Below are 21,765 nucleotides of genomic sequence, written 5' to 3'. Positions count from 1 at the left end.
GACTTGCAGCAGCAGCCATGCGATGGCAGGATGACAGCAGGCGTTGTACCAGGTAGAGCAGCCGTTGCGCCGGAATTCACGATTTGGCGAATCCAATCACACTGTGCAGGCGCGGCCGGTGAATCATGCATACGGTATATGATGCTGCATGTGCAGCGAACGAACCCTCGCCATCCAGCATGCAGGAAAGGATGCTGATGCTGCTGGGCAACAGTAGCTGGCCTGAGCTCGCGGTTGCGGCCTATGCAGAGCTGCAAAAGGGGCACACAGCAGCAGACGAGCGTGCTTGCGCGCGGACGCCGGGCTGCGACGATGGAGCGTGCATCAGGTGCACAGACAACGCGCAGGCCTAGCTATGCACTGCATGGCGCATGCATGCAGCCGCAGGCATTCAACCACCGCGTGCGCTGGTCCGTGATGCGGTGGTGCTGATCGATGTGCGACGCGAGCTGGCGGCAGACGGCCATATAATCGCGCGCGCACAACGGACACTCACGACTCAACTGCATGCTGAACGAAATTCACGATTATGACTGCTGACTGATGGTGCGACTTCGGCAGACGCGCATGGTGCATCTCATCAGCCATGCCCGGCCGTCTGGCGGGCTTTGTACGTATATGTATATTATATACCGGCATGCAAATATCAAATCTGACGAGTAAATTATGTTTCGACATGCAAAACGTTGAGCCTCTAAGCCCGCGCGTCGTTGCAGGGCGCGGCGCTGAGGCAGACGTTGCGCCCGTCACACGTACACATCGGCTGCGAACTCAATCGCATCGGCAGGGTTCGCCGCAGTTAGGAGCTTGTGCATCGATGATGGGCATGCCGTGGAGATGCCACGCTGTGCCTACCAGCAGCACCTTTCGAGCTACACAGGTGATAGCGGTGACAATCACAATCCAAAGAAACACAGCTATGCAAGTCACAGGTCGAATTGGACACGTCCATTCACTCACTTTCCACACTCGCCGGCATTCCTTTCACGATAGGACATCCTTGCCCCGAGGGTTGTGGTGTACAAGTTGGACGGACGCCATTGAACGCCGGCCTTCTGATGCCACAACGTACGTGAATGCATGATTCGTGATTCCGGCGCGGCCTTCCAGAGTGCGCAACTTATTGACGCAAACACATTGAAAGCGTACAGTACACCAGTTCGCATGCACGGAAGAATCACAATGATACTCAAATTATGCCTCACTACAGCTGAACCCCCCCTTGGAACAAGAGGGGCAGGCTAAATTTCCCGATCTCCGCTCTCCTGGCTTTTAAGTGCCCGATTCACTAGCGGATGAAGGTTCTGTTGAGTTGCGATGTCTCTCTTTACGTAGGGCGCCAGTTCCGAAAAGCATACCTAGTCTTCTGGAACAAGGACCTGCGAACAAAGAACATAGTCTCCCTCGCGACCGAGAAGTGACTGTGCTCGCATGTCGTGACGCCTGAGCAGCGTAGGCTCCACCAGCGATAAAGGACAGGCTCAGTTGCTTGCGAAAGGAGTAGTAAGGTACAAGATTGGAACAGGTGAACTTGCATCGATAGGAAAATGCACAGGGCCGGGGGAAGCATTGCGCGGCACGATCGTGTCGAGTCTACCTTGCAGGAAGGCAAATGATCAGCAAACGTTGAGAAGAAGCTTGCACACAGTACTGTTCCATTGGATGACGTGGCACACGCTGGTTTAAACTATGCTGCGCTACGAATCGCTTGCTCTGCCTCGATTTCGCTGGACGTGTTCGAAGCGCCTTCACCCTGTTGCACAAAGCTGCGAGCAGGAAAGTTACCCAAGAACCCCATCAGCGCGATGCTGTCGAACAGAGTATGCTGACACGGCCATCTCATGCACTCACGCTTTCGCGAATCTGAGCATCGAACGGAAATCCGGGCTGCCTTTGCTCGGCTGACCACCGGAGTCGTCTGCGTCGAGGCACTCTGCAGGGTTGCCGCGATGATTTTGATCTGCAAGTGACGGCGAAGGCGAACGGCGTGGCAGCGCCGTCGTAGGGCTGGAGACGTGACCCAGCAGCACATGCGCAAGCCAATAGAACGGCAAGGCGTCGTCGCAAAGTGGTGTAGCTCCCGACGCCGTTTGCGCTGTAAATATGACGTTCTCGCCAAACGGTCTTCTGGCATCCGGAGCATGACCTGCCTTGGCTCGGCCTGCTGGCCCAGAAGCGCACAGGCAAAGGTCGTCCATATCCCAAGCCTTCCGCCACCTTGCAAGTGCTGTAAAACCGTAAAGCAAGAAAAGCTGTGAGAGGAGTATCGCGCCAGGCTCCTCTCGCATCACAAACTCACCACGCTTGAAAATCTCAACCTGAGCATCGATGCCACCCCGGCCTCCAGTGAGCACTGTCTTGCGCTCGGTTCCTTGCATCCAGCGCTCCAACGGCGATGGGGTGGACACCTTGAGGGTGCGGCCTTCGAGCAGATGTAGCACGCCCCGAAGGAGCGTGCTCACGATGACGAGGCGGGCAAAAGGACCGTGAGGGCCAAAGACCGAAGGATGGGTCTTGCCAGGGCTTACACCCTCCTCGCCATCGCCCGACAAGATGTCAAACATGGACTCGTCGAACGTCGGTCCCCGATACGCGTTGAGGGCACGCCTCCACGCGTCGGCGTTCGGAGCGCGCCACAGCGTGTCGGGGCTTGGCAGCGGAAGGTGTCCGAGCTCTTCCAGCCTCAAAGCGAACGACTGACTCGTGTCGAGACTGGCAACCGTGTCGAGGACGAGTAGAAGGAACGCGGTGCGGCGTCGGCCCGCGAGCTCGGACCACCGTCGCCAGACTTTCTCCTCATCAGTGCAACTTGGCAGGTAAGTGGGCAAGAAAGAGTAGCTGAAAGCCAGATCGGACGCTTCGCCTAGCGTCGTGCGGACCACGTCATCTCCGCTGTATCGGACTTCTCTCCTTGCGTGAGAGGCTTCTGGGTCGAACAGACCCGCATCTCGAGCGAGACTGACCACCGCGTCGTGCGATCGAGCTCCAGAGCGACGCACAGTGAGGTCCGGTGACAAAAAGTTGTTGGCGTAGTACAGCATCAATGACTGTACGACGGAGACCCTATCTTTCTCGGTCTTTGCGCGAGCTGCAAAGTTGCGCGCCAACATGTCAGTCTTCTCGCGCATCACGACTGCCTTGACAAGCTCTTGGCCATCTTCCTCGTCGACGAGAGGCTTCCCCGGCGTCTGCCAAGCATCAGCGTCCTGTGCTGCCAGCCAAGGCTTTCCTACACGCTGCACGACCTCTTCTCCGGCCCACCACCTCCTCCCAGCTTCGTGACATCCGAGCATCGAGAGCGTGAACGCGAGGCATCCTGGAGTGGTATCGAGGCGGAAAGTGGGCTCGTGCACGATAGGAAAGTGCTTGAGCAGATTTTGTTGAGAGCTGGTTTCCAAAGCGAGACGGTCTACAATGAGCCAAACCTCCAAAGTCGTTTGACAAGAGCGTGCATCACTCACTGTAGCGCTAGCATGCTCAAACGCGTCAGGGAAGGGAGCTGCCAATGCGTGATAGCGTAACACGCTCGGAACAGATCCGGGGGGATGTAGAAGGGATTGCTGATGTCTGCAAACACCCTCTCGAGCGCCATCGTAGTCGGACTCGCTCGTCTTGCCGCCGCTTCTTGGGAGCCTGTGCGCTGCACTGCAGATGCTTCCGCATCCTTCTTTCGTTCGCCTGCATTTTCTGGCCAAGGCTCAATCGATTCGATGGGCGGGTCCTCATATTCATGCGATGACGGCTCTATGTTAGCGCCCGAGAAGTAGCTGCCTCCGTCTCCCGGAGTTGGCGTGCCTGCGAAGGTGCTGATAAGCTGCTGGATGCTTGGTGACATTAGCCAACCGAGGTTGCTCCCACCAGCGCTCGCGCTTGCGCTCATTGGTGTGCTCGACACGGCATTCAAGCCGAGGCTCTCCCAGAGTGACTGAGTGCCCGGAGACTGCGTCACGACAGCCGAAGGGTGCGTGGCGCCCGCAGTGCTCGCCATCGGAGTGCCAAGCATACCCCTCGTATAGGCCGAGTCCGGTCCGAGCAAGCCTGCGCGACCTTCCTGAGCTCCGCCTTGCAGTCGAAGGAGGAACGCTTCAGGGCCAATACTCCTCGCGTCTGACTCATGAGGCGCATGACTGAGGGTGGAATCATGAGAGACGCCAGTGGACGAGGGTGTGACAGGCGGCTCTGCAATAGTCGGAACACCACCGGTATTTGTCTGTGTTGTAGCACCTGAAGGGCCCGGAGCTTTGCGCTGCGCATCCGAACCATCGTTACCGGTGCTGGTCGTCGACGCAGCACCACCACTTCTAAGGGTACGCAGCGTCTCCAAGAGTTGTGCTGCATCGGCTTCCAAAGAAGACTCATCAACCGATGCAGCACCGGAGAGGTGGGATGACGCTGCTCTCGAATCTTCTGTCTCGCCATCTTCCCGCTTCCTCTTTGCGTTACCAGAAGGAGTGCTGGAGCTGTCTCGACGGGAACTTGAGGGTTTTGCGGGCGGACGCATTGTCCATTCGAAGATGTTGGCGCTACCTCCAGGAGTGCCCGGTCCTCCTCTACTAGGTGACGACATGTGTGGCGTGTCTCGCGCATTCGAAAAGGCGGACAAGTACGGGCTCATTCCGCTCGAAAGCGCGATGGAGCCAAAGGGACTGAGAGGCCCGTTGACGCCGAACCGCTGCCCTTCTTTACTTCCTGGAGCAGGCGCGGGTGGAGGCGGGCCTCCGTCGATGCCCAAAGTCGCAAGATTCGGTGCTGGTGCACGGGATCCGCCGCTCATTGCCGATGCGCTCGGGGGCGCTTGCGCAAATTCGTTGCCAGGCATTGAGAAGGGAAATGCGCCGCTGGCATGCATGCTTGTCGAATTCGAGTTTGGCAAGCTGCTTGGCGGAAGTGTCCTCGTCCGACTTGGCGTGTTGGAACCGCTGGACCTCCCCTCGCCTTTGCTTGCCGCCTCGATGGCGTCCCAGAAATCTCCGCTGTACGCGTTAGCGCCGTTCGTGGACCTACCAAAGACATCGAGCGATGCGGAAGGTTTGCGCAGACCAAACCGCGATCCGCTTCCACTCCCGTGCCGTTTCATGTCGCGTGACGCAAAGCGAGGGGATGACATTTGGCTACCCAAGCCGCCGTGGTTGGAATCGGGGCTTTGTGGGTACAGCTGCGAATGCGAAGGGTTCAGGGCCGAGACCTGCGAGTGCAAGGGGGCGCCCAGCTCGCTGAGAGCACCTGACGGATAGCCACGCGCTTCGTATATTTGTTCTGCGCCGTACGGTACGGGTGGCGGAAGGAAACCAGGCTGCTGAGATGGTCCTGAGAAGGGGAAGCTGTTGGGTTGAGGTCCACCCAAGGCAGCGTGAGCCGCTGCTGCAGCTGCCGCAATTGCAGCAGCTCCGGCAGCAGCGGAAGCATCCGCGTCGTAGTGTGCGGCGATGGACATTTCCTGAGTCGAGCCTGGAGGGTGATGATTGTCATCCTCGCGCTTTGCCGGCGCCTCAGCCGAAGAAGCTGACGTGGTATTCGCAGCTGCTTTCTTGTTCGAGCGCCTGGGCTTCGCCTGCTTCGAAGCTCCGGCAGTGGCCGGATCTTCTGGTGGAGCGTGACCGAGTGCTACAGGACACTGACGTTTGTGGCGGGACAGCACATCACTGTAGCAGCATTGATGGGGTCACGGGAAGACTGCGTCAGCGCGTCGCTAGTCGATGGCCGCACAGCGAGGCAGCCTGTCTCACCTCCTTGAGAAGCCCTTTCCACAATCACACACGAAGGGGCGCTCATCGGCGTCTGACGTCACATATCGACGACATAGGAGCGAAATGCGAGTTGATCAGCGGTGATGCTGGGCCAGTTACTGCGCACCGCTTGGCAGGATGTGCCCGCCTGCTGTAGCACTTACGTCTTCGCTCATGCCGCCTGAGGTACTCCAAGCGCGAGTAGCTTGTCGAGCAGGTGGGACAGATGTAAGGTGGCCCAGCTGGCGCACTCCCATCTCCAGTGCTTGTATCAGCTTTGCTGTCCTTGCCATTTGTGGAGCTGGCAGCACCTCCTGGAACGGAGCCTCTCTTCTGCTTTTTAGGTGGAGCACGTCCATTGCCCGAGGGTTCGCGAGGTCCAGCTCCATTCTCTCCCTTCGATACGATCGAGCTCCCCGCAGGACTTCCTGCATGCCCAAGTTCCTGCTGGTCTCGGGCCGTATTTGCATCTTTTGTAGCCATGTGAGCCGGCGGTGGGGGTGGAGGCATTGCAGCGTCGTCGCTCATCGTGGATCTGATCGCCTCCGACTGATAGCGACTGCCATCCGTCTTGCAACAGTGCTAGTTGTAGTCAGCTAACCTAATGATGCAGCTGCGGCTTATCATTTGCTACAAAAGTGTTGTCGAAGTCACGATGGGCGGCATACGCTACGACCTCGGTTGTGATTGGTGAACTGGGCGAGGCTTTCGCGCTCGACGCGATACCTTGTGGAAGCAACAAGCAGTCACAGTGTACGAAGTGTTGAGCGGATCTCGCCAAACAGCGTCTGCTGTGAGAGCGACCGATTGGTCTGCTTCTCTGTTGCTTGTTTATTCGTGAATCAACGTGATCCCTTCTTCTGGAAAGCGGTCGGGGCCGATGTCGCGCGTGATGCGAAGCTTGGAAGGAAAGCGTGCTGGTGGGTAAGGGCATACAGCGGTCGCGGCGCCGCATATGGAGGTGGAGGCTTGCGCTTGCCTCGCCCAGCCGCGCTCTCATCGTCTCGCCGCCTGCGCGACCTACAGTGTGAGTAGATGTGCGCGCGTGTACAGCAGCAGCTTGAGCAGCACAATAACACGCGCTCTGGCTCGGATTTCCTTTTTTTCGCGTGGGGCTCAAGTCTCGAGGTGTGCTGCTGGTGTTATAGGTGCGGCATCACACCAGCCTCCGTCGCGTGCGCCGCGTTGCCTTGGCTGCTACAAATTGAATCACGAATATGTAGCCTCCGCGGCACGCGCTTTCCGCACGCGCATGCTGCACGCAGCAGCCATCATGGATTTGACGCGCCACGTTATATGCTGTGCCGCGTGTAGTCACAGTCACCGCCAGCTGCTGCTCGATTGCTAATGCTGTATTCACATTCAAGATTCAAGATTCAAGATTCAAGATTCAAGATTCACCATTGTATGTAGCAGAACGGCGTTCGGCGCTAAAAATCGAGAACAGAAGCCACGTGGAGCCGAGCATCCACCAGCCTTGCATGGCTATATAGCTGTTGTGCGTGGTCAAAGCTTCTTCCAGTCATCACGGCGAAACGCAGATGTGCAGGCCAGCGATGCCATTCAGCTGCCGTGCACGGTATTGCAAACGTCATCCAAGGCATGAAGCGAACGCCAGCACTACGGCTACGACTATCATTGAGCAACTTGCTTCGTACCTCGGAGCTATCGTGGATATAGTCAGACCCTCCCTGTAGATGGTCAATAGCAGCATACGACATAGAGCTGTCACGCTAGGACTCAGACCAAGCGCTCCAGGGTCTCGACCCGGCATCTGTCGCATATACTCGATCACTTCCCAAGTGAGGTGCATTTCATTCAGCGATTCGTCACGTTCGCAAGCATTCTTGAGACCAACCGCTTCACTTGCAGTCAAGAAATCTACACGTCCAGCCAAGATGCCTCCAAAGAAGCTCGCGGCGAATGAGCGTGCCAAGCTCGGACGACCATCCAACAACCTCAAGATGGGCATCGTCGGTCTGCCCAACGTAGGCAAATCTAGTCTCTTCAACGTCATCGCCAAGTGCGACCTAGGAAAGAGCGCAAACTTCCCATATGGTGTGTATTCGGGAATAACATTCCTACACCAGCTGCGGCGCACTGCTCTGTACTGACTAGTCAGGTCTCGATCTCGCCCCTTCGCAGCTACTATTGAGCCAGAAGAAGCTCGCGTGCCGCTGCCCGACGAGCGCTTCTTGTGGCTTGTCGACCAATACAAGCCCAAATCTCAGGTTCCGGCCTTCTTGACCTGCATCGATATCGCAGGCCTGACTGCTGGTGCTTCGACCGGTGCCGGTCTAGGAAACGCATTCCTGTCCAACGTTCGCTCTGTGGACGGCATCTTCCAGGTCGTCCGCGCATTCGACGATGCAGAAGTCATTCACGTCGAAGGTGATGTGGACCCTCTGAGAGATATGGAAATCATTAGCACAGAGCTGAGGTTAAAGGACATAGAATGGGTGGAGAAAGGCATCGAGGCTCAAGCCAGAGTCGTCCGAGGTGCCACGGGTCTGGACAAGAAGAGGAAAGAGGAAGATCTGGCCACCATGCAGAAAGCCCTCAAGCTCTTGCAAGAGGACAATACGGATGTGCGAAAGGGAGACTGGGGCAACAAAGAGGTGAGTGGTGCAGCGCAGTTGGCAGCCGAAAGAGGGCGAAAAGGAGACTTGGAACGGCATCGAGGCAAGACGCCTTGATGGCAGATCAGCACACACGCATGATGAATAAGAGGGCGCTACTTGAGACCCTCGAAATATCTAACCCAGCTCGTCGAGGGGCCATCAACCCTTATGAGAAAAGATACACAATCTGATACGCGATGCAGAAGGACTAGGGCGCGTTTCGAGCCAAGGTGATGCACACCCGGCGGCAATTTGGCAATTTGCTGACGCCGAAAGTAAACGCAGATCGACCTGTTGAACGACCTCAAGCTATTGACTGCGAAACCCGTCATCTACCTCGTCAACCTGAGCGAGAAGGACTACGTTAGGAAGAAGAATAAATGGTGCGTCCTTGCCTCGCAAATAGTATATCAGTGTCCCAGGGAGCTGACGGGGTCCGATTTTTGGTCCTCAGGTTGCCCAAAATTCACCAGTGGATCCAGGATAACAATAAGGGTGATCAGCTCATCCCGTTCTCCGTCGCTCTGGAAGAACGTCTGCTCGCTCTCGGCAGCCCTGACGCCGAGGCCGAAGAGCTCAAGAAACTTGGTCCCAACGTGACTGGTGCCCTCGGCAAGATTACCACAGCGGGCTACTCGGGACTTGACTTGATCAAGTACTATACATGTGGACCTGATGAGGTCAGAGCTGTGAGTTACACACTTGCCTCGCACCTCGTAGTGTGCCTCAGCCCGAGCATCTTCACTGACGTCCGGTTTGTCATGGGTTGTGCAGTGGACGATCAGACAAGGTCTCAAAGCGCCCCAGGCCGCCGGTGTGATCCACTCAGACTTTGAGCAAAAGTTCGTTTGTGGTGAAATTATGAGCTTCGACGATTTAAAAGAGCATGGCAACGAAGGAGCAGTCAAAGCAGCAGGCAAGTACAACCAAAAGGGCAAGACTTACGAGGTGAGTAGTGCTGCTTGCCCAGACGTTGTTTCTTTCGACTTTATGTCGTGATTGATCGCCCTTCTGATTCTATGCCCCTTTAGATGGTGGATGGTGATATTGCGTACTGGAAGGCTGGTGGCTAGTCTGCTCCTCGCATGCAGGCATTTCGACAGAGGTGGCGAGTGCGGAGCTACAGCTCCTCTACACTGTATTGTATCCCATGTGAATCGCATCGTGATGCCATGCAAGTGCATTTTGAAACGCTGCCCAACACGTACAAAATGTTCTGTCCATTCGCCTACCCAAGTTCTTACTCATGTGACGCTTCTCTCCTCGAGAATCTCGCGGGAGCGTCCTGACCCAGTGCTAGGGGGATCGAAGGAGCAGTTGCTGCTCTGAGTTGTCCGATTTGATGTTAGATCACATGATGATGAGGTCTTGTCTTTGGACGGGGAGCTAGACCTCAAGTCGAGATAGCACCGCAGTTCTCGCACGCAGTCCTCACGATTGCAGGCGCTTGTTGCAGGCTGCGCTGGGCTTGCACATCACGATGCACAATCTCACTGCTACAACTTGTGACTATCGCCGTTCCTTTGGGGGACCTTTAGGACAAACCGCTCGCGCGAGTCCGGCGCTGAGAGCGGTGATTCTTGAGAGGGCTGCGGCGATCCGCGTTCACTCTTGACTCACTGTCTCTAGGTCGCCGGCTGCTGGCCGTGAGACAGCAAATCTGGTAGCGCTTCTTCGCGGGGACACGCTTTGTACGCATGCTACTTGTGACCGCATTGTGATTCTTTGATCAGCGTGCCTAGCACGCCGCATAAAGGGACCAAAGATGGCACATCATCCAAGAAATGCCGGCCCGTTTCACGGATGCACCGCCCGTGCTGGCAATGCCGACACGTCTTCGCAATCAACCCAGCACGTGCCGTTCAATCGCTGCGATCGGAGTCGGGTGGACGTCCACGTCACGCCAAACGAAAGTCCGCGGCCCTCCTTTCTCTGCGCATCCGCGGCTTCGACAGCAGAGAATGACCAGTCGTGAGTGCATGTGCTCTTGACCACATCGGTACGGATGCTCGAGGCTTCGACACATGTTTTGGCCTCTTTCTTCAAAATGACTGATGCTTTGCCTCACTGCTGCCGACCAAATATCAAATCACGTCGCTAGATGGCATCAAAGCGCACACAGTCTGTGTCGTTTGAGCGAGTCCCTCCCCGCATGAATCGTTGCTACTGCTGCTACTGCTGCTGCTGCTGCTGCTGCTGCTGCTGCTGCAATCATTGATTGTGCCTCGTAGCCCCTGCATCAGCACCTTTGCGTCTTGATAGAGCTAAAGTGCATCTGTGACAGCTCATCCTTGTTCGCGAATTTTGACATCGGTCTAGCCGAGCTCTCACAGTAAACACGCCTCCGTCGATCGATCACCATTCGTGATTGCAATGACCAATCAACGTGTGAGAAAGTTCCGTTACATCCGTGCTGTGCCCGCATTCCCCAGCATTTGACAAGCACGGCGGCAAAGGAGCAATATCTACGCTAAGCTCGAATTGGCGCCAAAATTTGTCCAAACTTTCTCAGTGCTTGCATTGCAGCCTCTCTCTCTCGACTCACTGACTGCGCACACTCTTCTGACTCAAACCTCGCTGCTTGACACAGCACGAGCTTTGTTGAGCGGAGGCCGGTCACATGTGCCAAGGAAGCATGGCATGACCGCGCACTTCTGACAGACGGCACAGGGGGCGCCTGCTTGCACGCACATCTTGTTGTGTTTCTGATTGTTCACGTTTCACGATTCGAAACAGGAAAGCACTAGGTTGGAACTCGGAGCTGCTCGCCTAGGTGCAGAAGACTCAAGATGCGCGGTGAGTGTGGAAGTGGAGAAGGTGTATATATCGAGTCTTGTTGTGGGTGTTGTGAAGGGCAGCGCCCTGCTCAGCGCCTCAGCGCGGTGCAAAGATTCGATTGCCGTCGCGTTCAACCTTGGGAAGACCCTGCAAGTTCCCTGCCTCGCAGCTTAGCATGCACGGGGGTGGGCCCTCGATTCGTCTTGTCATGTATGGTGAATGTGAGATCAACCTGCGCAACAAAATGATTCAAGGGAGTCAAGATACCCATTCAACATCCGTCAGGTTCATGGGCTCACTTCTACCTCGCCAGACCCCCTTCTACCCAGACTCGGACAGCAGGATACCAAAGTTGTGCTTGCGTAGGCTACTCGCCGGCCAGGACCTTGCAAGCACGCCAACAAGATACCACCGGGCAGTACGACGACGATATTTCGGAGCGATCTCCAAGGCTGACAAGAGGACAGTTGTGGGTAGTCCTCGACTGCGCGCTCGCTGTACTCACCTGCGGTGCGCGACGACGACAGGCACCCTTTGTTTTGGCGCACTTTATTCTGACTGGCAGTGCCGGTACTCAGCGAGCCGACGCGCAGAGCCGCCACGAGCGGTCGCCACCCCACGAACCTCATACACGCTGGAGCATGGGCGCGAGGAGGCACTAGGAAACGGCAACCCAGACCCAGGTCGCGGCTCGCTGCAAAGCGAACTTACCCTTCTTCGCTCGACCTCGTCGAGTCTGAGGGAGACAAAGAAAGAGGAAGCCGGACGCGTCTCCTGATGGCAGGCGTAGACTGCAACGGCCACTTCGCGAGGTGTTAAGTGAGTCGTTGTCGCATTCGGGCTTTCAGGCTACACAGCACGTCTGGCTGCGATCAGCACGCAGTGTCAAGCCATGCGATTCTTCATTGCATTGCTCTTGCTTTGGACGTAACGCCTAGTGTACACGACAATTGGACAGCGCTCGGTACTTCTTCCAATCCCGCACATCCACCACTCCACCCAGCTCCATCCAGCCAGCCCGCGCTTGCCAGGCGTCTCCGGCGCTCGCAGATGCGCCTTTCGTGTTCGCATCTTTGATTTGCAAGCCTCAATCACGAGTCTCCAACTTGAGCCGGTAAAGGACCGGCTGGATGTGCCTGAGCTAATCATAGCGACAAGCTTCTCGACGCTGGCCGCAGCTCAGCCCTCTTGCATCTGAGACGCAAATGCCTTGCGCCGCCAAGGTCCGCGGAACTGCATTCCGGTGCTCTTCGCGGCACTTGCCCCCCTGAAGCATTAGCGGTCGCTCTGGAGCGCCGATAGACTGCTTTCCGACTCCTCTGCGATGCAGCTATATATATATAAGAGCACCGCACGCGGCGAGGGCTTTGACTGGCGTTGCTGTTGATAATCGACGATTGCGCGCGTCAAAGAGCTGCGGGTCTATGCTGGTCGTGAGGTCCTGGTCGTGAGGTCAAGAGCTCTCGGGGCTACGATGGTGCGGGGCTCCAGCACGAGCGGAAGGATGTAGCAGTGCCAAGGGGGGGAGCGTGGTGCTTTCTCCCTCCGCGCGCATCGGGCCGCGCATTGGCGGAGGTGGCATGATCAGAGGCGACCTCCCATCACTGGCTTGATCAGCTCGATGTTCGGGATGCCCAGCAGGGAGTGGCGACACACCCGGTGAATGCGGCGCATCTCCTCTTCGCGCGCCTGACCCACGGGCATCGTTGCGCTCTATTGGCCAATCTGAGGGAGCTCGCCCAAGTGCTTGCAACAATGGTGGAAGTCGCTCTAGTGGCGGCGCAGTGATACTTCCATTCATGCTGGTCATGTCGATCTCTGGGTGATCCGACATTCCCGAGGGATAGGACAGCGGTCGGCGAACTGCTTCATACCGATTATACCGATCCTTGGGATCAGTGTTGACAATGGAAGCGCCATCGCCGCGAGAAGCACCCAGTCGTGGAGGGAGGGCTGGGTGCTGGTCGTACATCGAAGGCCCTGGTGCAGGTGGAGACGGCAAGGGGGGCAGGCGGCTGAGAAAGCGCGGTGGTGTTGGCAACGAGCTCGTGGGGGCTGAGTGCATTGAAGACTGAGGCGCTGGCGGGAGCTGCGACGCCGCAGAAATTTCAGCTTGCCGCCAAGATGCCTGGTGTCGTTCGCTGGCAAGAGCTGAAGCCCTCGAGGCTGACTGCTGGTCTGGCGAGCTCAAGGGCAGTCGGAGGCCCTGACCACTCATGCCTCGAGCAGGCTCTGTACGGCCTACGCTGTACCGATGTGCACCTGGATGCACTGCGTCTCGTGAGTCACTGTCGAGCTCGGTTGGTCGCGAGGAAGTAGGGACCGGACCTCGTAGCGTCTGGGTGCGTCGATCGAACGAGGAGGGTACCGTCGGCATGCCACTGGATCTGCCTCGATACTGAGCACTCGACTCCAGGTCTATACGGTGAGCCTGGTGTTCCCGACTGTGAATGGCAGATAGAGCCGCGTCAACTCGGCCTACGAGGTGAAAGACTAGGATCTGACCTTACTCACTAGCGTGGAGAGTCGTTCATCAGAGCTGGAGGCAGATCCGCATTGCGATAACTCGAGCGGGAGCGATCCGCTTCAATCGCTCTACTCTCACCAGGCCGCATGTCGCTTTCGTAGTGAGCCGCCGCGGCTACACTACTCCGCCCATCACCAGGTACCGGAGGATTGACGCCGACGCGTGAAGGACCAGCATCGCCCCCCGAAATTGGGCCACCACCGGGGAGCTTGCTGCGCCGCGCTCGGGGCTTGATCACGTCTGTCTTCAGGCTGCCGTCACCGTCAGCACAAGCGGTGCTACGCGTCAGCAAGGTCTACAGAAGGCATCAGGTCTAGAGAGACCGCACGCAAACTCACCTCACTGGTCTCGAACGACCTTTCACTCGGGCGAAAAGACCACAGGCGTTGCCTTTGAGAGAAGTAAGGGCTAAAAAAATGAGCGGCAGACACAGCAGCTGATGGGTGTCAGCCACACGATGAGGGCACTTACACAACAGACCACCTCGGCCGTCTCGGCGCCAAAGAGGAGTTGCAGTCGTTTGGCAGTTACTGCAAATGGGAGAGTTGGTGTGCGAGATTCTCACTGCGTACTGTGAGGACGCTTGCGCAGGTTTTGGTGGCATAATGGGGCCTACCTGTGGGCCTGCTCTGGGGCCAGCAAAGGAACTCCTTGGAGGCGAGTAGCGTGCATCTTGATTTGATGTGCCGTGCCGAAGGTTCGGATAGAACGCGTCGCTTGAGGGTGTGTACCGCTCTGGGCCTGTCGGGGCCGCAGAGTAAGAGGGAGGCTCGCGAGCACGGGAGAGATTGGGCGGAGAAATGCGTTGAGACTGATGAAGCGACCTCTGATGGTTCTCATAGACGTCCCTTGGAGCCTCACGAGCGGTATAGTGCAGGGAGTGATCGGCATCTGGAGCGCCGAGATCGCTATACGCGCGGGGTCGCCCTGGGTGCGAGGAAGTCGCTATCGATTGGTGGTGATCACCAGGTTCCCCCAATGGTAAGGGGCGAGTCTCGCCGCTACGGTCAGCGCGACCAATGATTGGAGGTCTCGGCGGATAAGGCGAAAAGTGGTGGCTGGGTGGAGCCGGTCGCAAAGCCTCGAGGTCACGACGGGAAGATCCAGCCTTAGCCGAGGCGTCTCTACCACCACGTCCTGGAGTCTCTTCAAAGGAGGATGCTTCGGATCGAAAGGAAGGTGGCCGCGACTCCGAACCAGTGGAACTTGTGGACGCAAAGGTGGTTTCGGAAGGTCGACTTGGCCGCGCCGGTGCTTGGTCGTCTCGAAGACTCGGCGAAGCTCCGTGAAGTCGCCGCTCTGCTTCATGGCCTCTCTGCGGGCTGCGCTGTGGCCAGCTCATTGGTCGCTTGATCCTTAATGCGGCTGGAAGCTGCCCTTAGAAGGCAGACTTTGGACAGGCACTATTAAGCCTGGTCGCGCGCCTCGAGCTGGCGAGCTCTACGGTTGAAGACAATGCGGTTCAAAGCATATAGCGTTGGTGAACTTGATAGGGTTAGCACGCGCCAGTGATGCCTCTAGTGGGAGGTACGTGGGCAGATCAAGAGCGAGTCACCGCTCGGCCGGAGGATTTTCGAAAGCACGCGCTGCTGGTAACGATGTACTCGGGTTGCGCAAAGAAAGTACGCAGACAGCGTCGGGAGTTGTTGAAGTCCACAAGAGTAGTGCAGCCTGCCGAAATGGAAGCTCTAGGTGGTTAGCAGCCTATCCCGCGCCTTGCCGGGAAGCTCAGAGATGTCTCGAGCGGCCGCCCTAGATGGTCGCAGATCAAGACTCACCGTGTTGGCTAATCCTTGGGCGCGATAGAGGTGGAGAGGGAGCTGACCGCTGAAGGCAATACACTAGGTACAAGGCGAAGGAGCAACAAAAGAGGGATCCAGAATCTGGAGGTGTTGGACGGGATTTGTGGGGATGTACACCATGCGTCGCTGTGTCCAAAGTGATTGCTAATTGTAAAGACTACAGTGTGCTGCCCTTGTAAGAGTCGGTGTCGCCCCCCTTGTGAGCTCCCTTGGTCGTGCTGATGATCTCGAATGTCTCGTCGATCGATGAGGACGTGATTGAAGCAGTGTCAAGGGTTGGGAAAACTTGGACGCGAAGATTACAGCGCTGGACGCGCAACGCGACTTCTTCTAGCCCCAATTTCGCCAAGCTGCAGCGGACAATCGCACGCGGGGCTCGACAGAGGTGAGATCTAAGTCGAGTAGAATAGCAAGGTACAGGCAGGCGACAAGGGATATGGAGGATTTCTGATAAGGTACGAAGGGATGCGAATCTGTGCAATAGCAATGGACAAGCACGCCGAGGTCACGCTTAGATGCAACGTCTGTACTCCAGTACTTGCGACAGGCCGGAAAGCCCAGTGCTCTCGACAGCTGACACGGCTGAAGTCGCCGCGGAACGAAGCTCAATGGTACGGCTGTGTCTTGGTAGATGCTGGCGGTAGACCTCATAGCTAGGGGGCGCTAGATCCCGCTCAACCGTACCGTTGGGTCGCCAGGTCGTGTGTGCTGGTCAAGAGTAAGTAGTTTCTGCAGAGTGGCTGTGATGGGTTGCGGCGGCACAAGTCCTCGTCTGGGAGCAAAGAGCAAGACTTCGGCGAGGAGGTACTACTTTGCTCCGGGTGGGTGATGTGAGCCAGCAGCCTCGCTTCCTTTGCGCAAAGGACGAGGGCCGGCCAGGGTCAATCGCGCTTGGACCGGAGTCTGGCGATAAAAGTCTTGCCTGCACAGGAGTTGCGCGGTGCATGGGATCGTCTCGGGCAGCATACAGAGCGATCCACGTATCCGTAGAGGTAGTGGGCTGCGATGGTCTCAGAGATGAGCGATCGAGATCGCATGCGACTGCATCAGTCTTTGCTTCTCAGGACGGTCTGACTTCATGACACTCAGGTGAAGCTTCGAGGAAATGACAAACATGGTTCGAGGTGGATGGGTGGTGCACGCCTCTGCACGACGCACAGGACCACGCATGGGCAAGCTCCCGCTGGCACCGTGCATAGCGCGCCTCGGGCTTTTTCATGCTTTGCCTGACAGTAGCAGCGCGACCCAGAAACCCAGCACTAGCGTCGCCAAATGTGCGGAGCCGCGAAGAATGTTTGCTGGAGGCTGCAAAGGGACTTGAAAGCTTGCGCGGGGCCTGTGCTGAGCTGTATGTAGCTCGCTGCACGCTTTTGGCCAGCAGCGGGTGCACACTGTACAGTATCAGGGCCTACTGCTCAGAGTTCCTAGAGTTCGCCCGCCCGCACAGAAACAATCGTCCGAGCCACCGTCAAGATCTGGCAGCGTCGTACCAGCGAACGCAATTCAAGTCGCCACGGCCCACAGCACATCCAGATTACGAGTGTGCAGTGAGTCTTGAGTATAAAGACCGCATCCTACGCGCAACTACTACTGTGACTGCGTGTCTCGTGTCGGTGCTCAAACTGAGCGGACCAACTTTCCAGTTGCAGACTCAACCGGCTAGCTTAGACTGCTCTGACGCCTGACTCATTCCGACTCTGACTGTGGCTTGCAGAGATTTGCGCGCTGGTTCGTAGCAACGTAGCCGAGCTGCTGCTGTCAGCCCATTCCATCGTCCCACTGGGGTAGGACCAGCGGGAATCAAGTCCATCCTGGCTCGCGCGGCTGGCATCACGAGACTCATCAGGCTGTCCAGCTCTAGCGCAGCTTTGAGGCCTGCAGAAGAGATCAGCGGTGAGGGCGGATATGTAGCCTTGGGTTTTGTTGTAACGATGTTCCACGTAGCCAACTAATTTACCGCGCGTCATGCAGCCTCATGAGCGTGACAAGGCAAGGTTTTAGTTGGGACGCAGAGACACGCATTATCAGTCCTTTCACGAGGTCTTCCGCAGCATCGTGAAAATTATGTACATACTACATGTAGATACACTTTTGGCAATCACCTCTGCAGACGCCTGTCAGCCTTGTTACAGTACATCGATCGATCGACGATCTCCTAATCAAAAGCATTGATGAATGTGCATCAAGCCTTCCGCGGCGGCAATCCCGCCGTAGCCGACGTGCAATCCAATTACGGTCTTTCGTTCCTCGGACAAAAGGAGGGGCAACCTGACCTACGCCGGACTCCGCAGCGATCATGATTCAGGAGCGAGCACCTTGGCGAACCGTCAAAGTGGAAGAAGGGGATGCAGCTTCGGGAAACTTCTCCAATTACTATCCTACTCTACTAGCTGGTGGTGCGGGCTTATCTCGGTGCCCAGGCTCATGAATGCAGCGGAGTTCGAGCTCGTGTGTCGCGCGCGCGCGCCCACAGCAAATTTGCGCAGGTGGATCCGCGAAGTAAGGTTCTTTCCGCTGCTCCCTTACATGTGGCGAAATGAGCGAGCTTGCGATGCCGCATACAGGTCTGGCTGCCACTTTCGTGCAGTGAAAGAGCACTCATGAGGTGTTTGCCGATTGCCTTTGGCTCGGTCGTTCTGCAACTTCCCCCGCGCGGCCGATCGTCCACATGTCTGGCATCAGCTCGCTGATTAAGCACGCGGTCGCCATCAGAAACGCCAGCAGGTGGTCGTGAACGCCACAATCGTGAATGGCACACGCGGCCGAAGAAGTCGGACATACATTCGCAAGCACTTCGCACAGCCATCGGGGCCGAGAAAGGCGACCCGTGAGCACCTATCGGCCATAGTTTGCTCCAAACTGCGCTCTCCCTTCACAATCTTCAGCCGTCAGTTCGATCGTGACACGCATTGCCAGTCTGTGTGATTTCCAGCTCGTTGTGTGGGATCAGACATTTGCTGCGAGAGGCCAACCAGCGGCCACCGGGTTGCTTTGTTACGAATCGAACATGATGCAGCTCTGGGTGTCCGGCCCCATGCAGCTCTTCTTGCGCTCGCAGAAGCTCCGCATCAAGCCATGATCTGTGAGCGCTGCACTCAGACTGGCCGTCACACCGCAGCGGGCGCGAATTGTTGTGGGCCAACAGGGAGCGCTCGGCTCCGAGACAGATGTGCCACCGTGGCTTGATTGTGCGCGAGCTCTTCGATCGTTGCATCGCCGTCTGGGTCAACACTTCACCTCGGCACCTGCAATCCGCCGTGATTGCCGAGGAATGAAAGTGCTCCTTCTTTGGCGAATCCACGAATGATATTTCATGGTCAGCAGGATGAGAAGACAATCGGAGTGTACATTTGGAAGTATCCTTTGCACGCCAGCTATGCAATGCCAAGCATATTCTGGTCCTCCAGCTCTGGCTTCAGCAGGACGACGGGTGTTCGTTGTGAAGCGCTGCTGTACTGTACCAGAAGTGCAACAAATCATTGCAAAACGCTTCTGTCCGAACGCTTCCGGGGACCACGTTCGATTGTCTAAGGCGTGCGTTGGAACGCCATGCAAGCTAGCAGAGCGGGCCTCTTGCATCCGAAGTAGACATTGCAGCTGCGTACTTTGGTTCGACACTTGGAAGGAGAAGACGACAAGGAGACGCAATTGGAAACTAGAGAGCTGCGCTGGTGTCGCAGCAACTCCGTCGCAGTGGGTGCGCAAGAGCAAGGACGAGCCTTGTAATGCGGATTCTCTGTACTGCATCGCGATCGAGAACAGCTGAGCTGCTGTTTTGAGCGGCGATGCGTATATGGTAGAGATAGCGGCTGTCTGCTAAGCTTGGAGGCGCTCTCATTTAGTCCCGCGAGTTTGGACGAGCGAGGGAGGCTTGTTGCCTTGTTTGCTCATGGACTCCAAACTGGTCGCGTAGCGCAAGATTGCGGTGGCGACGCTCCAGCCCCTGGCCAGTCTAGTCTCGATGCTAATCTAGCGGCAGATCGTCCAGGAAGAAGCTTCAGGATTTGTGCTTGACATGACCGAGTCAGTCACAATCAATGGCGCCGCCCGCCATGGGTGCTACAGTCTGCCAGTATACTGGTACAGTGGTAGTTGTACACTACTTGCGCAGAAATACACAGCAGTAGCGGCACGCGAAGAGTTGGCGCGCTTTTCCGACTAGTCTGAGAGCGACTACGATCCCGCCGCACGACGCCTAGGGTAATCAGCGCTCGGAGCCGCGTTTGGTGAAGCTGTGTAATGGTCCGTGTTTTTAGTCCCGCTCCCCGCTGTCTCGGCAGCTTGAAAGTCTCGGCCTGCGACTCGTGCCGTGCTGGCCTTCCTTTCGAGCAAGTACAGTAGTATTGCGCACTTGCCTCCCTCTTGCGTCTCCCCTCCGCCTAGGCCTTGAACCCCGGCATGAGCAGAAGGCCCACGCGCCCCTCGCACGCTAAGTAGCCCTCTCTTCAACGGGAATGCTTGAGTACCGCAACAGAGAGCCAGGCAAGCGTCAATGACTTTTTCTTCCTCTCTTGTCGCACGTAGTCAATGACAGGCACACGAGGCTCACCAGTCTGTCCCTTTACGAGGCTCGTTGCATGAGGCGTCCTGGCTTTGCTCTCGGCACTCGAGAGGTGCAGGTGCAGGTGCACTGCATGCACTTGCTCTTGCACGAGCAGATTGCATCATGTGGCTTGCTCCACCTCGTCTATCGTCTCGCTGTTTGTGATTGATCGACTAGAGCATGGAAAGGACCTATGCGTCTCTTTCATGTCCGACCTTGCAGTGACCGTACACACTGCCGCGGCCGCCTAGTCTCTGATGCAGAAAGAGTAAGACACGCGCTGCAGCGACACTCAGATTGCCAACAAGGCCAAGCAACCGGCAGCTCTTTCCGTCCCCTCCAGTATCTTCGAAAGGTCGCGAATGCGATCGCATTCATGCGGGTCTGAGCTTGATCAGGCCACGTGGTCTGGTATGGAGGGCGGCTAGTTGGTCGACCCTCGAACGAGAGTGGATCAGCGCAAGAACATGTCAATGACGGCGGCTGCAATAAGCCAAATCAGATCTTTGGGGGAAGAGAATTTGACCCACAACCTATCTCGTCTTGAAGGGAGGACTGGATTGACACGTGATTGCTCTTTCGTTGAAGCCACGACCTCATATCCCTAGCTTCTGCCTCTTTCGCTCTGAAACGCAAGCACCTTCCCCATGAGTGACTTCGGGCGAGTGTACAGACACTGGAAATCACACACAAGTGATACAGAGAAGCATTCAACAACAGATTGAGTACGACCGGAGACGTGGACTGCTGTCGCTTGCAGGCACAGTCATGTGCCAAATAATGTCAACTCAGAGACTTGCCACGCCCTTGCGCATGTTCATCAGGCAAAAGCAGCGGTCGGCTCCCAATCTCCGGCTTGATCTCCCATGGCAATGCTCAGGCGATCTATCTCCACCACGAGTCTTCCGTACAGAGCCAGGAACTTATTGAGGGCTTGGGATAGCTGTTCTAAGGCGCTCCTGACACGGGACAAGGCGCAAGCCGCGTACGTCACACATGCCTTGGGTGCGAGAGATCCAGAGCAGATTGGTACCATCCCCCTCAGACCTAGCAAGGCGGTCGGGCAGTCGTACAAAGCGATGTCGAGACTCATCAGTCGCTCATCAGTCGCTCATCATAGAACGGCTTTCACGCCCCCAACGAAGGGAGAGCATCCATGGCCAAATCTGCTTGTGAATGCCTTCGCGCGCTTCCATCTGAGTAGGCATTCGTGGTCCGATTGAAGCCTGCAAAATGAAAAAGAACTACGCAAATACACAGACAGTGACCCACACATCACATCCCTCCATGCTGACCGCATTTAGAGACTACAGACATCGACGAGAATCTCCAAGTGAAGTGCAAAAAGGTGAGTTGGTGGTGCAGATGCACAATTTTTCACACTTTTTGCGTGAGGCTCAGCTAAAACAAGCTGCGGCCTGTCGAGAGGCCGCCGAGTCACGTGACAGGCTGACGCGCCGGCTATTTCGTGATCGGGGTCTCGATGGCAATCACGAATCCAGTAGTCTGAGTATGATTAGGGGGACTGCGAGAGCTGGAATAGTCAGGCTCGAGGAGCACGGCCTTTGAGACAGGTGAAAAGCAGCTCTTCTTTACGACATGTGGGACGATGCTCGCCGTTCCCATGTCGCATCCGGCACTCAGACTGATTCGTTGTTTGAGGACTTACGATTAGATATCACAGATGTACATGATGAGATCTTGATCGCTAGTCAGCGGCTAATTCATCAGAGTATTCTGGATTTCAAGATTGATTAGATTCGGTGTT

The 21,765-nt window shown here is 56.7% G+C and overlaps 4 protein-coding genes across 4 annotated transcripts; 2 read left to right on the top strand and 2 right to left on the bottom strand.

Annotated features, from left to right (window-relative positions):
- Positions 1–1,460: 1,460 nt before the first annotated feature.
- Positions 1,461–6,467, bottom strand: IE81DRAFT_29758 (hypothetical protein). The gene is made up of 6 exons (XM_025512161.1): positions 5,891–6,467; positions 5,727–5,778; positions 3,462–5,642; positions 2,300–3,387; positions 1,852–2,227; positions 1,461–1,766 (listed from the first exon to the last, which is right to left on the bottom strand). The coding sequence occupies exons 1-6, from the start codon at positions 6,252–6,254 to the stop codon at positions 1,688–1,690; spliced, it is 4,140 nt and encodes a 1,379-aa protein (XP_025371465.1). The 5' UTR covers positions 6,255–6,467; the 3' UTR covers positions 1,461–1,687.
- Positions 6,468–7,075: 608 nt separating this feature from the next.
- Positions 7,076–9,574, top strand: IE81DRAFT_321459 (GTP-binding protein YchF). Its single transcript, XM_025513347.1, has 6 exons — positions 7,076–7,784; positions 7,872–8,344; positions 8,633–8,730; positions 8,802–9,036; positions 9,122–9,295; positions 9,379–9,574. Exons 1-6 carry the CDS (start codon positions 7,424–7,426, stop codon positions 9,418–9,420), a joined length of 1,383 nt encoding a protein of 460 aa, XP_025371464.1. The 5' UTR covers positions 7,076–7,423; the 3' UTR covers positions 9,421–9,574.
- A 1,438-nt stretch (positions 9,575–11,012) lies between these two features.
- On the top strand, positions 11,013–11,957 carry IE81DRAFT_29629 (hypothetical protein). The gene is made up of 2 exons (XM_025512132.1): positions 11,013–11,143; positions 11,455–11,957. The coding sequence occupies exons 1-2, from the start codon at positions 11,137–11,139 to the stop codon at positions 11,901–11,903; spliced, it is 456 nt and encodes a 151-aa protein (XP_025371463.1). The 5' UTR covers positions 11,013–11,136; the 3' UTR covers positions 11,904–11,957.
- A 1,787-nt stretch (positions 11,958–13,744) lies between these two features.
- IE81DRAFT_29598 (hypothetical protein) lies at positions 13,745–15,442 on the bottom strand. The gene is made up of 2 exons (XM_025512122.1): positions 15,431–15,442; positions 13,745–15,323 (listed from the first exon to the last, which is right to left on the bottom strand). Exon 2 carries the CDS (start codon positions 14,992–14,994, stop codon positions 13,987–13,989), a length of 1,008 nt encoding a protein of 335 aa, XP_025371462.1. The 5' UTR covers positions 14,995–15,323; positions 15,431–15,442; the 3' UTR covers positions 13,745–13,986.
- Positions 15,443–21,765: the final 6,323 nt, after the last annotated feature.

The sequence above is a fragment of the Ceraceosorus guamensis genome (assembly GCF_003144195.1).
Source record: "Ceraceosorus guamensis strain MCA 4658 unplaced genomic scaffold IE81scaffold_12, whole genome shotgun sequence".
Lineage (NCBI taxonomy): Eukaryota > Fungi > Basidiomycota > Exobasidiomycetes > Ceraceosorales > Ceraceosoraceae > Ceraceosorus > Ceraceosorus guamensis.
The sequence above is the reverse complement of the archived record's forward strand: the minus strand, read 5'-3'. Positions and strand labels throughout refer to the sequence as shown.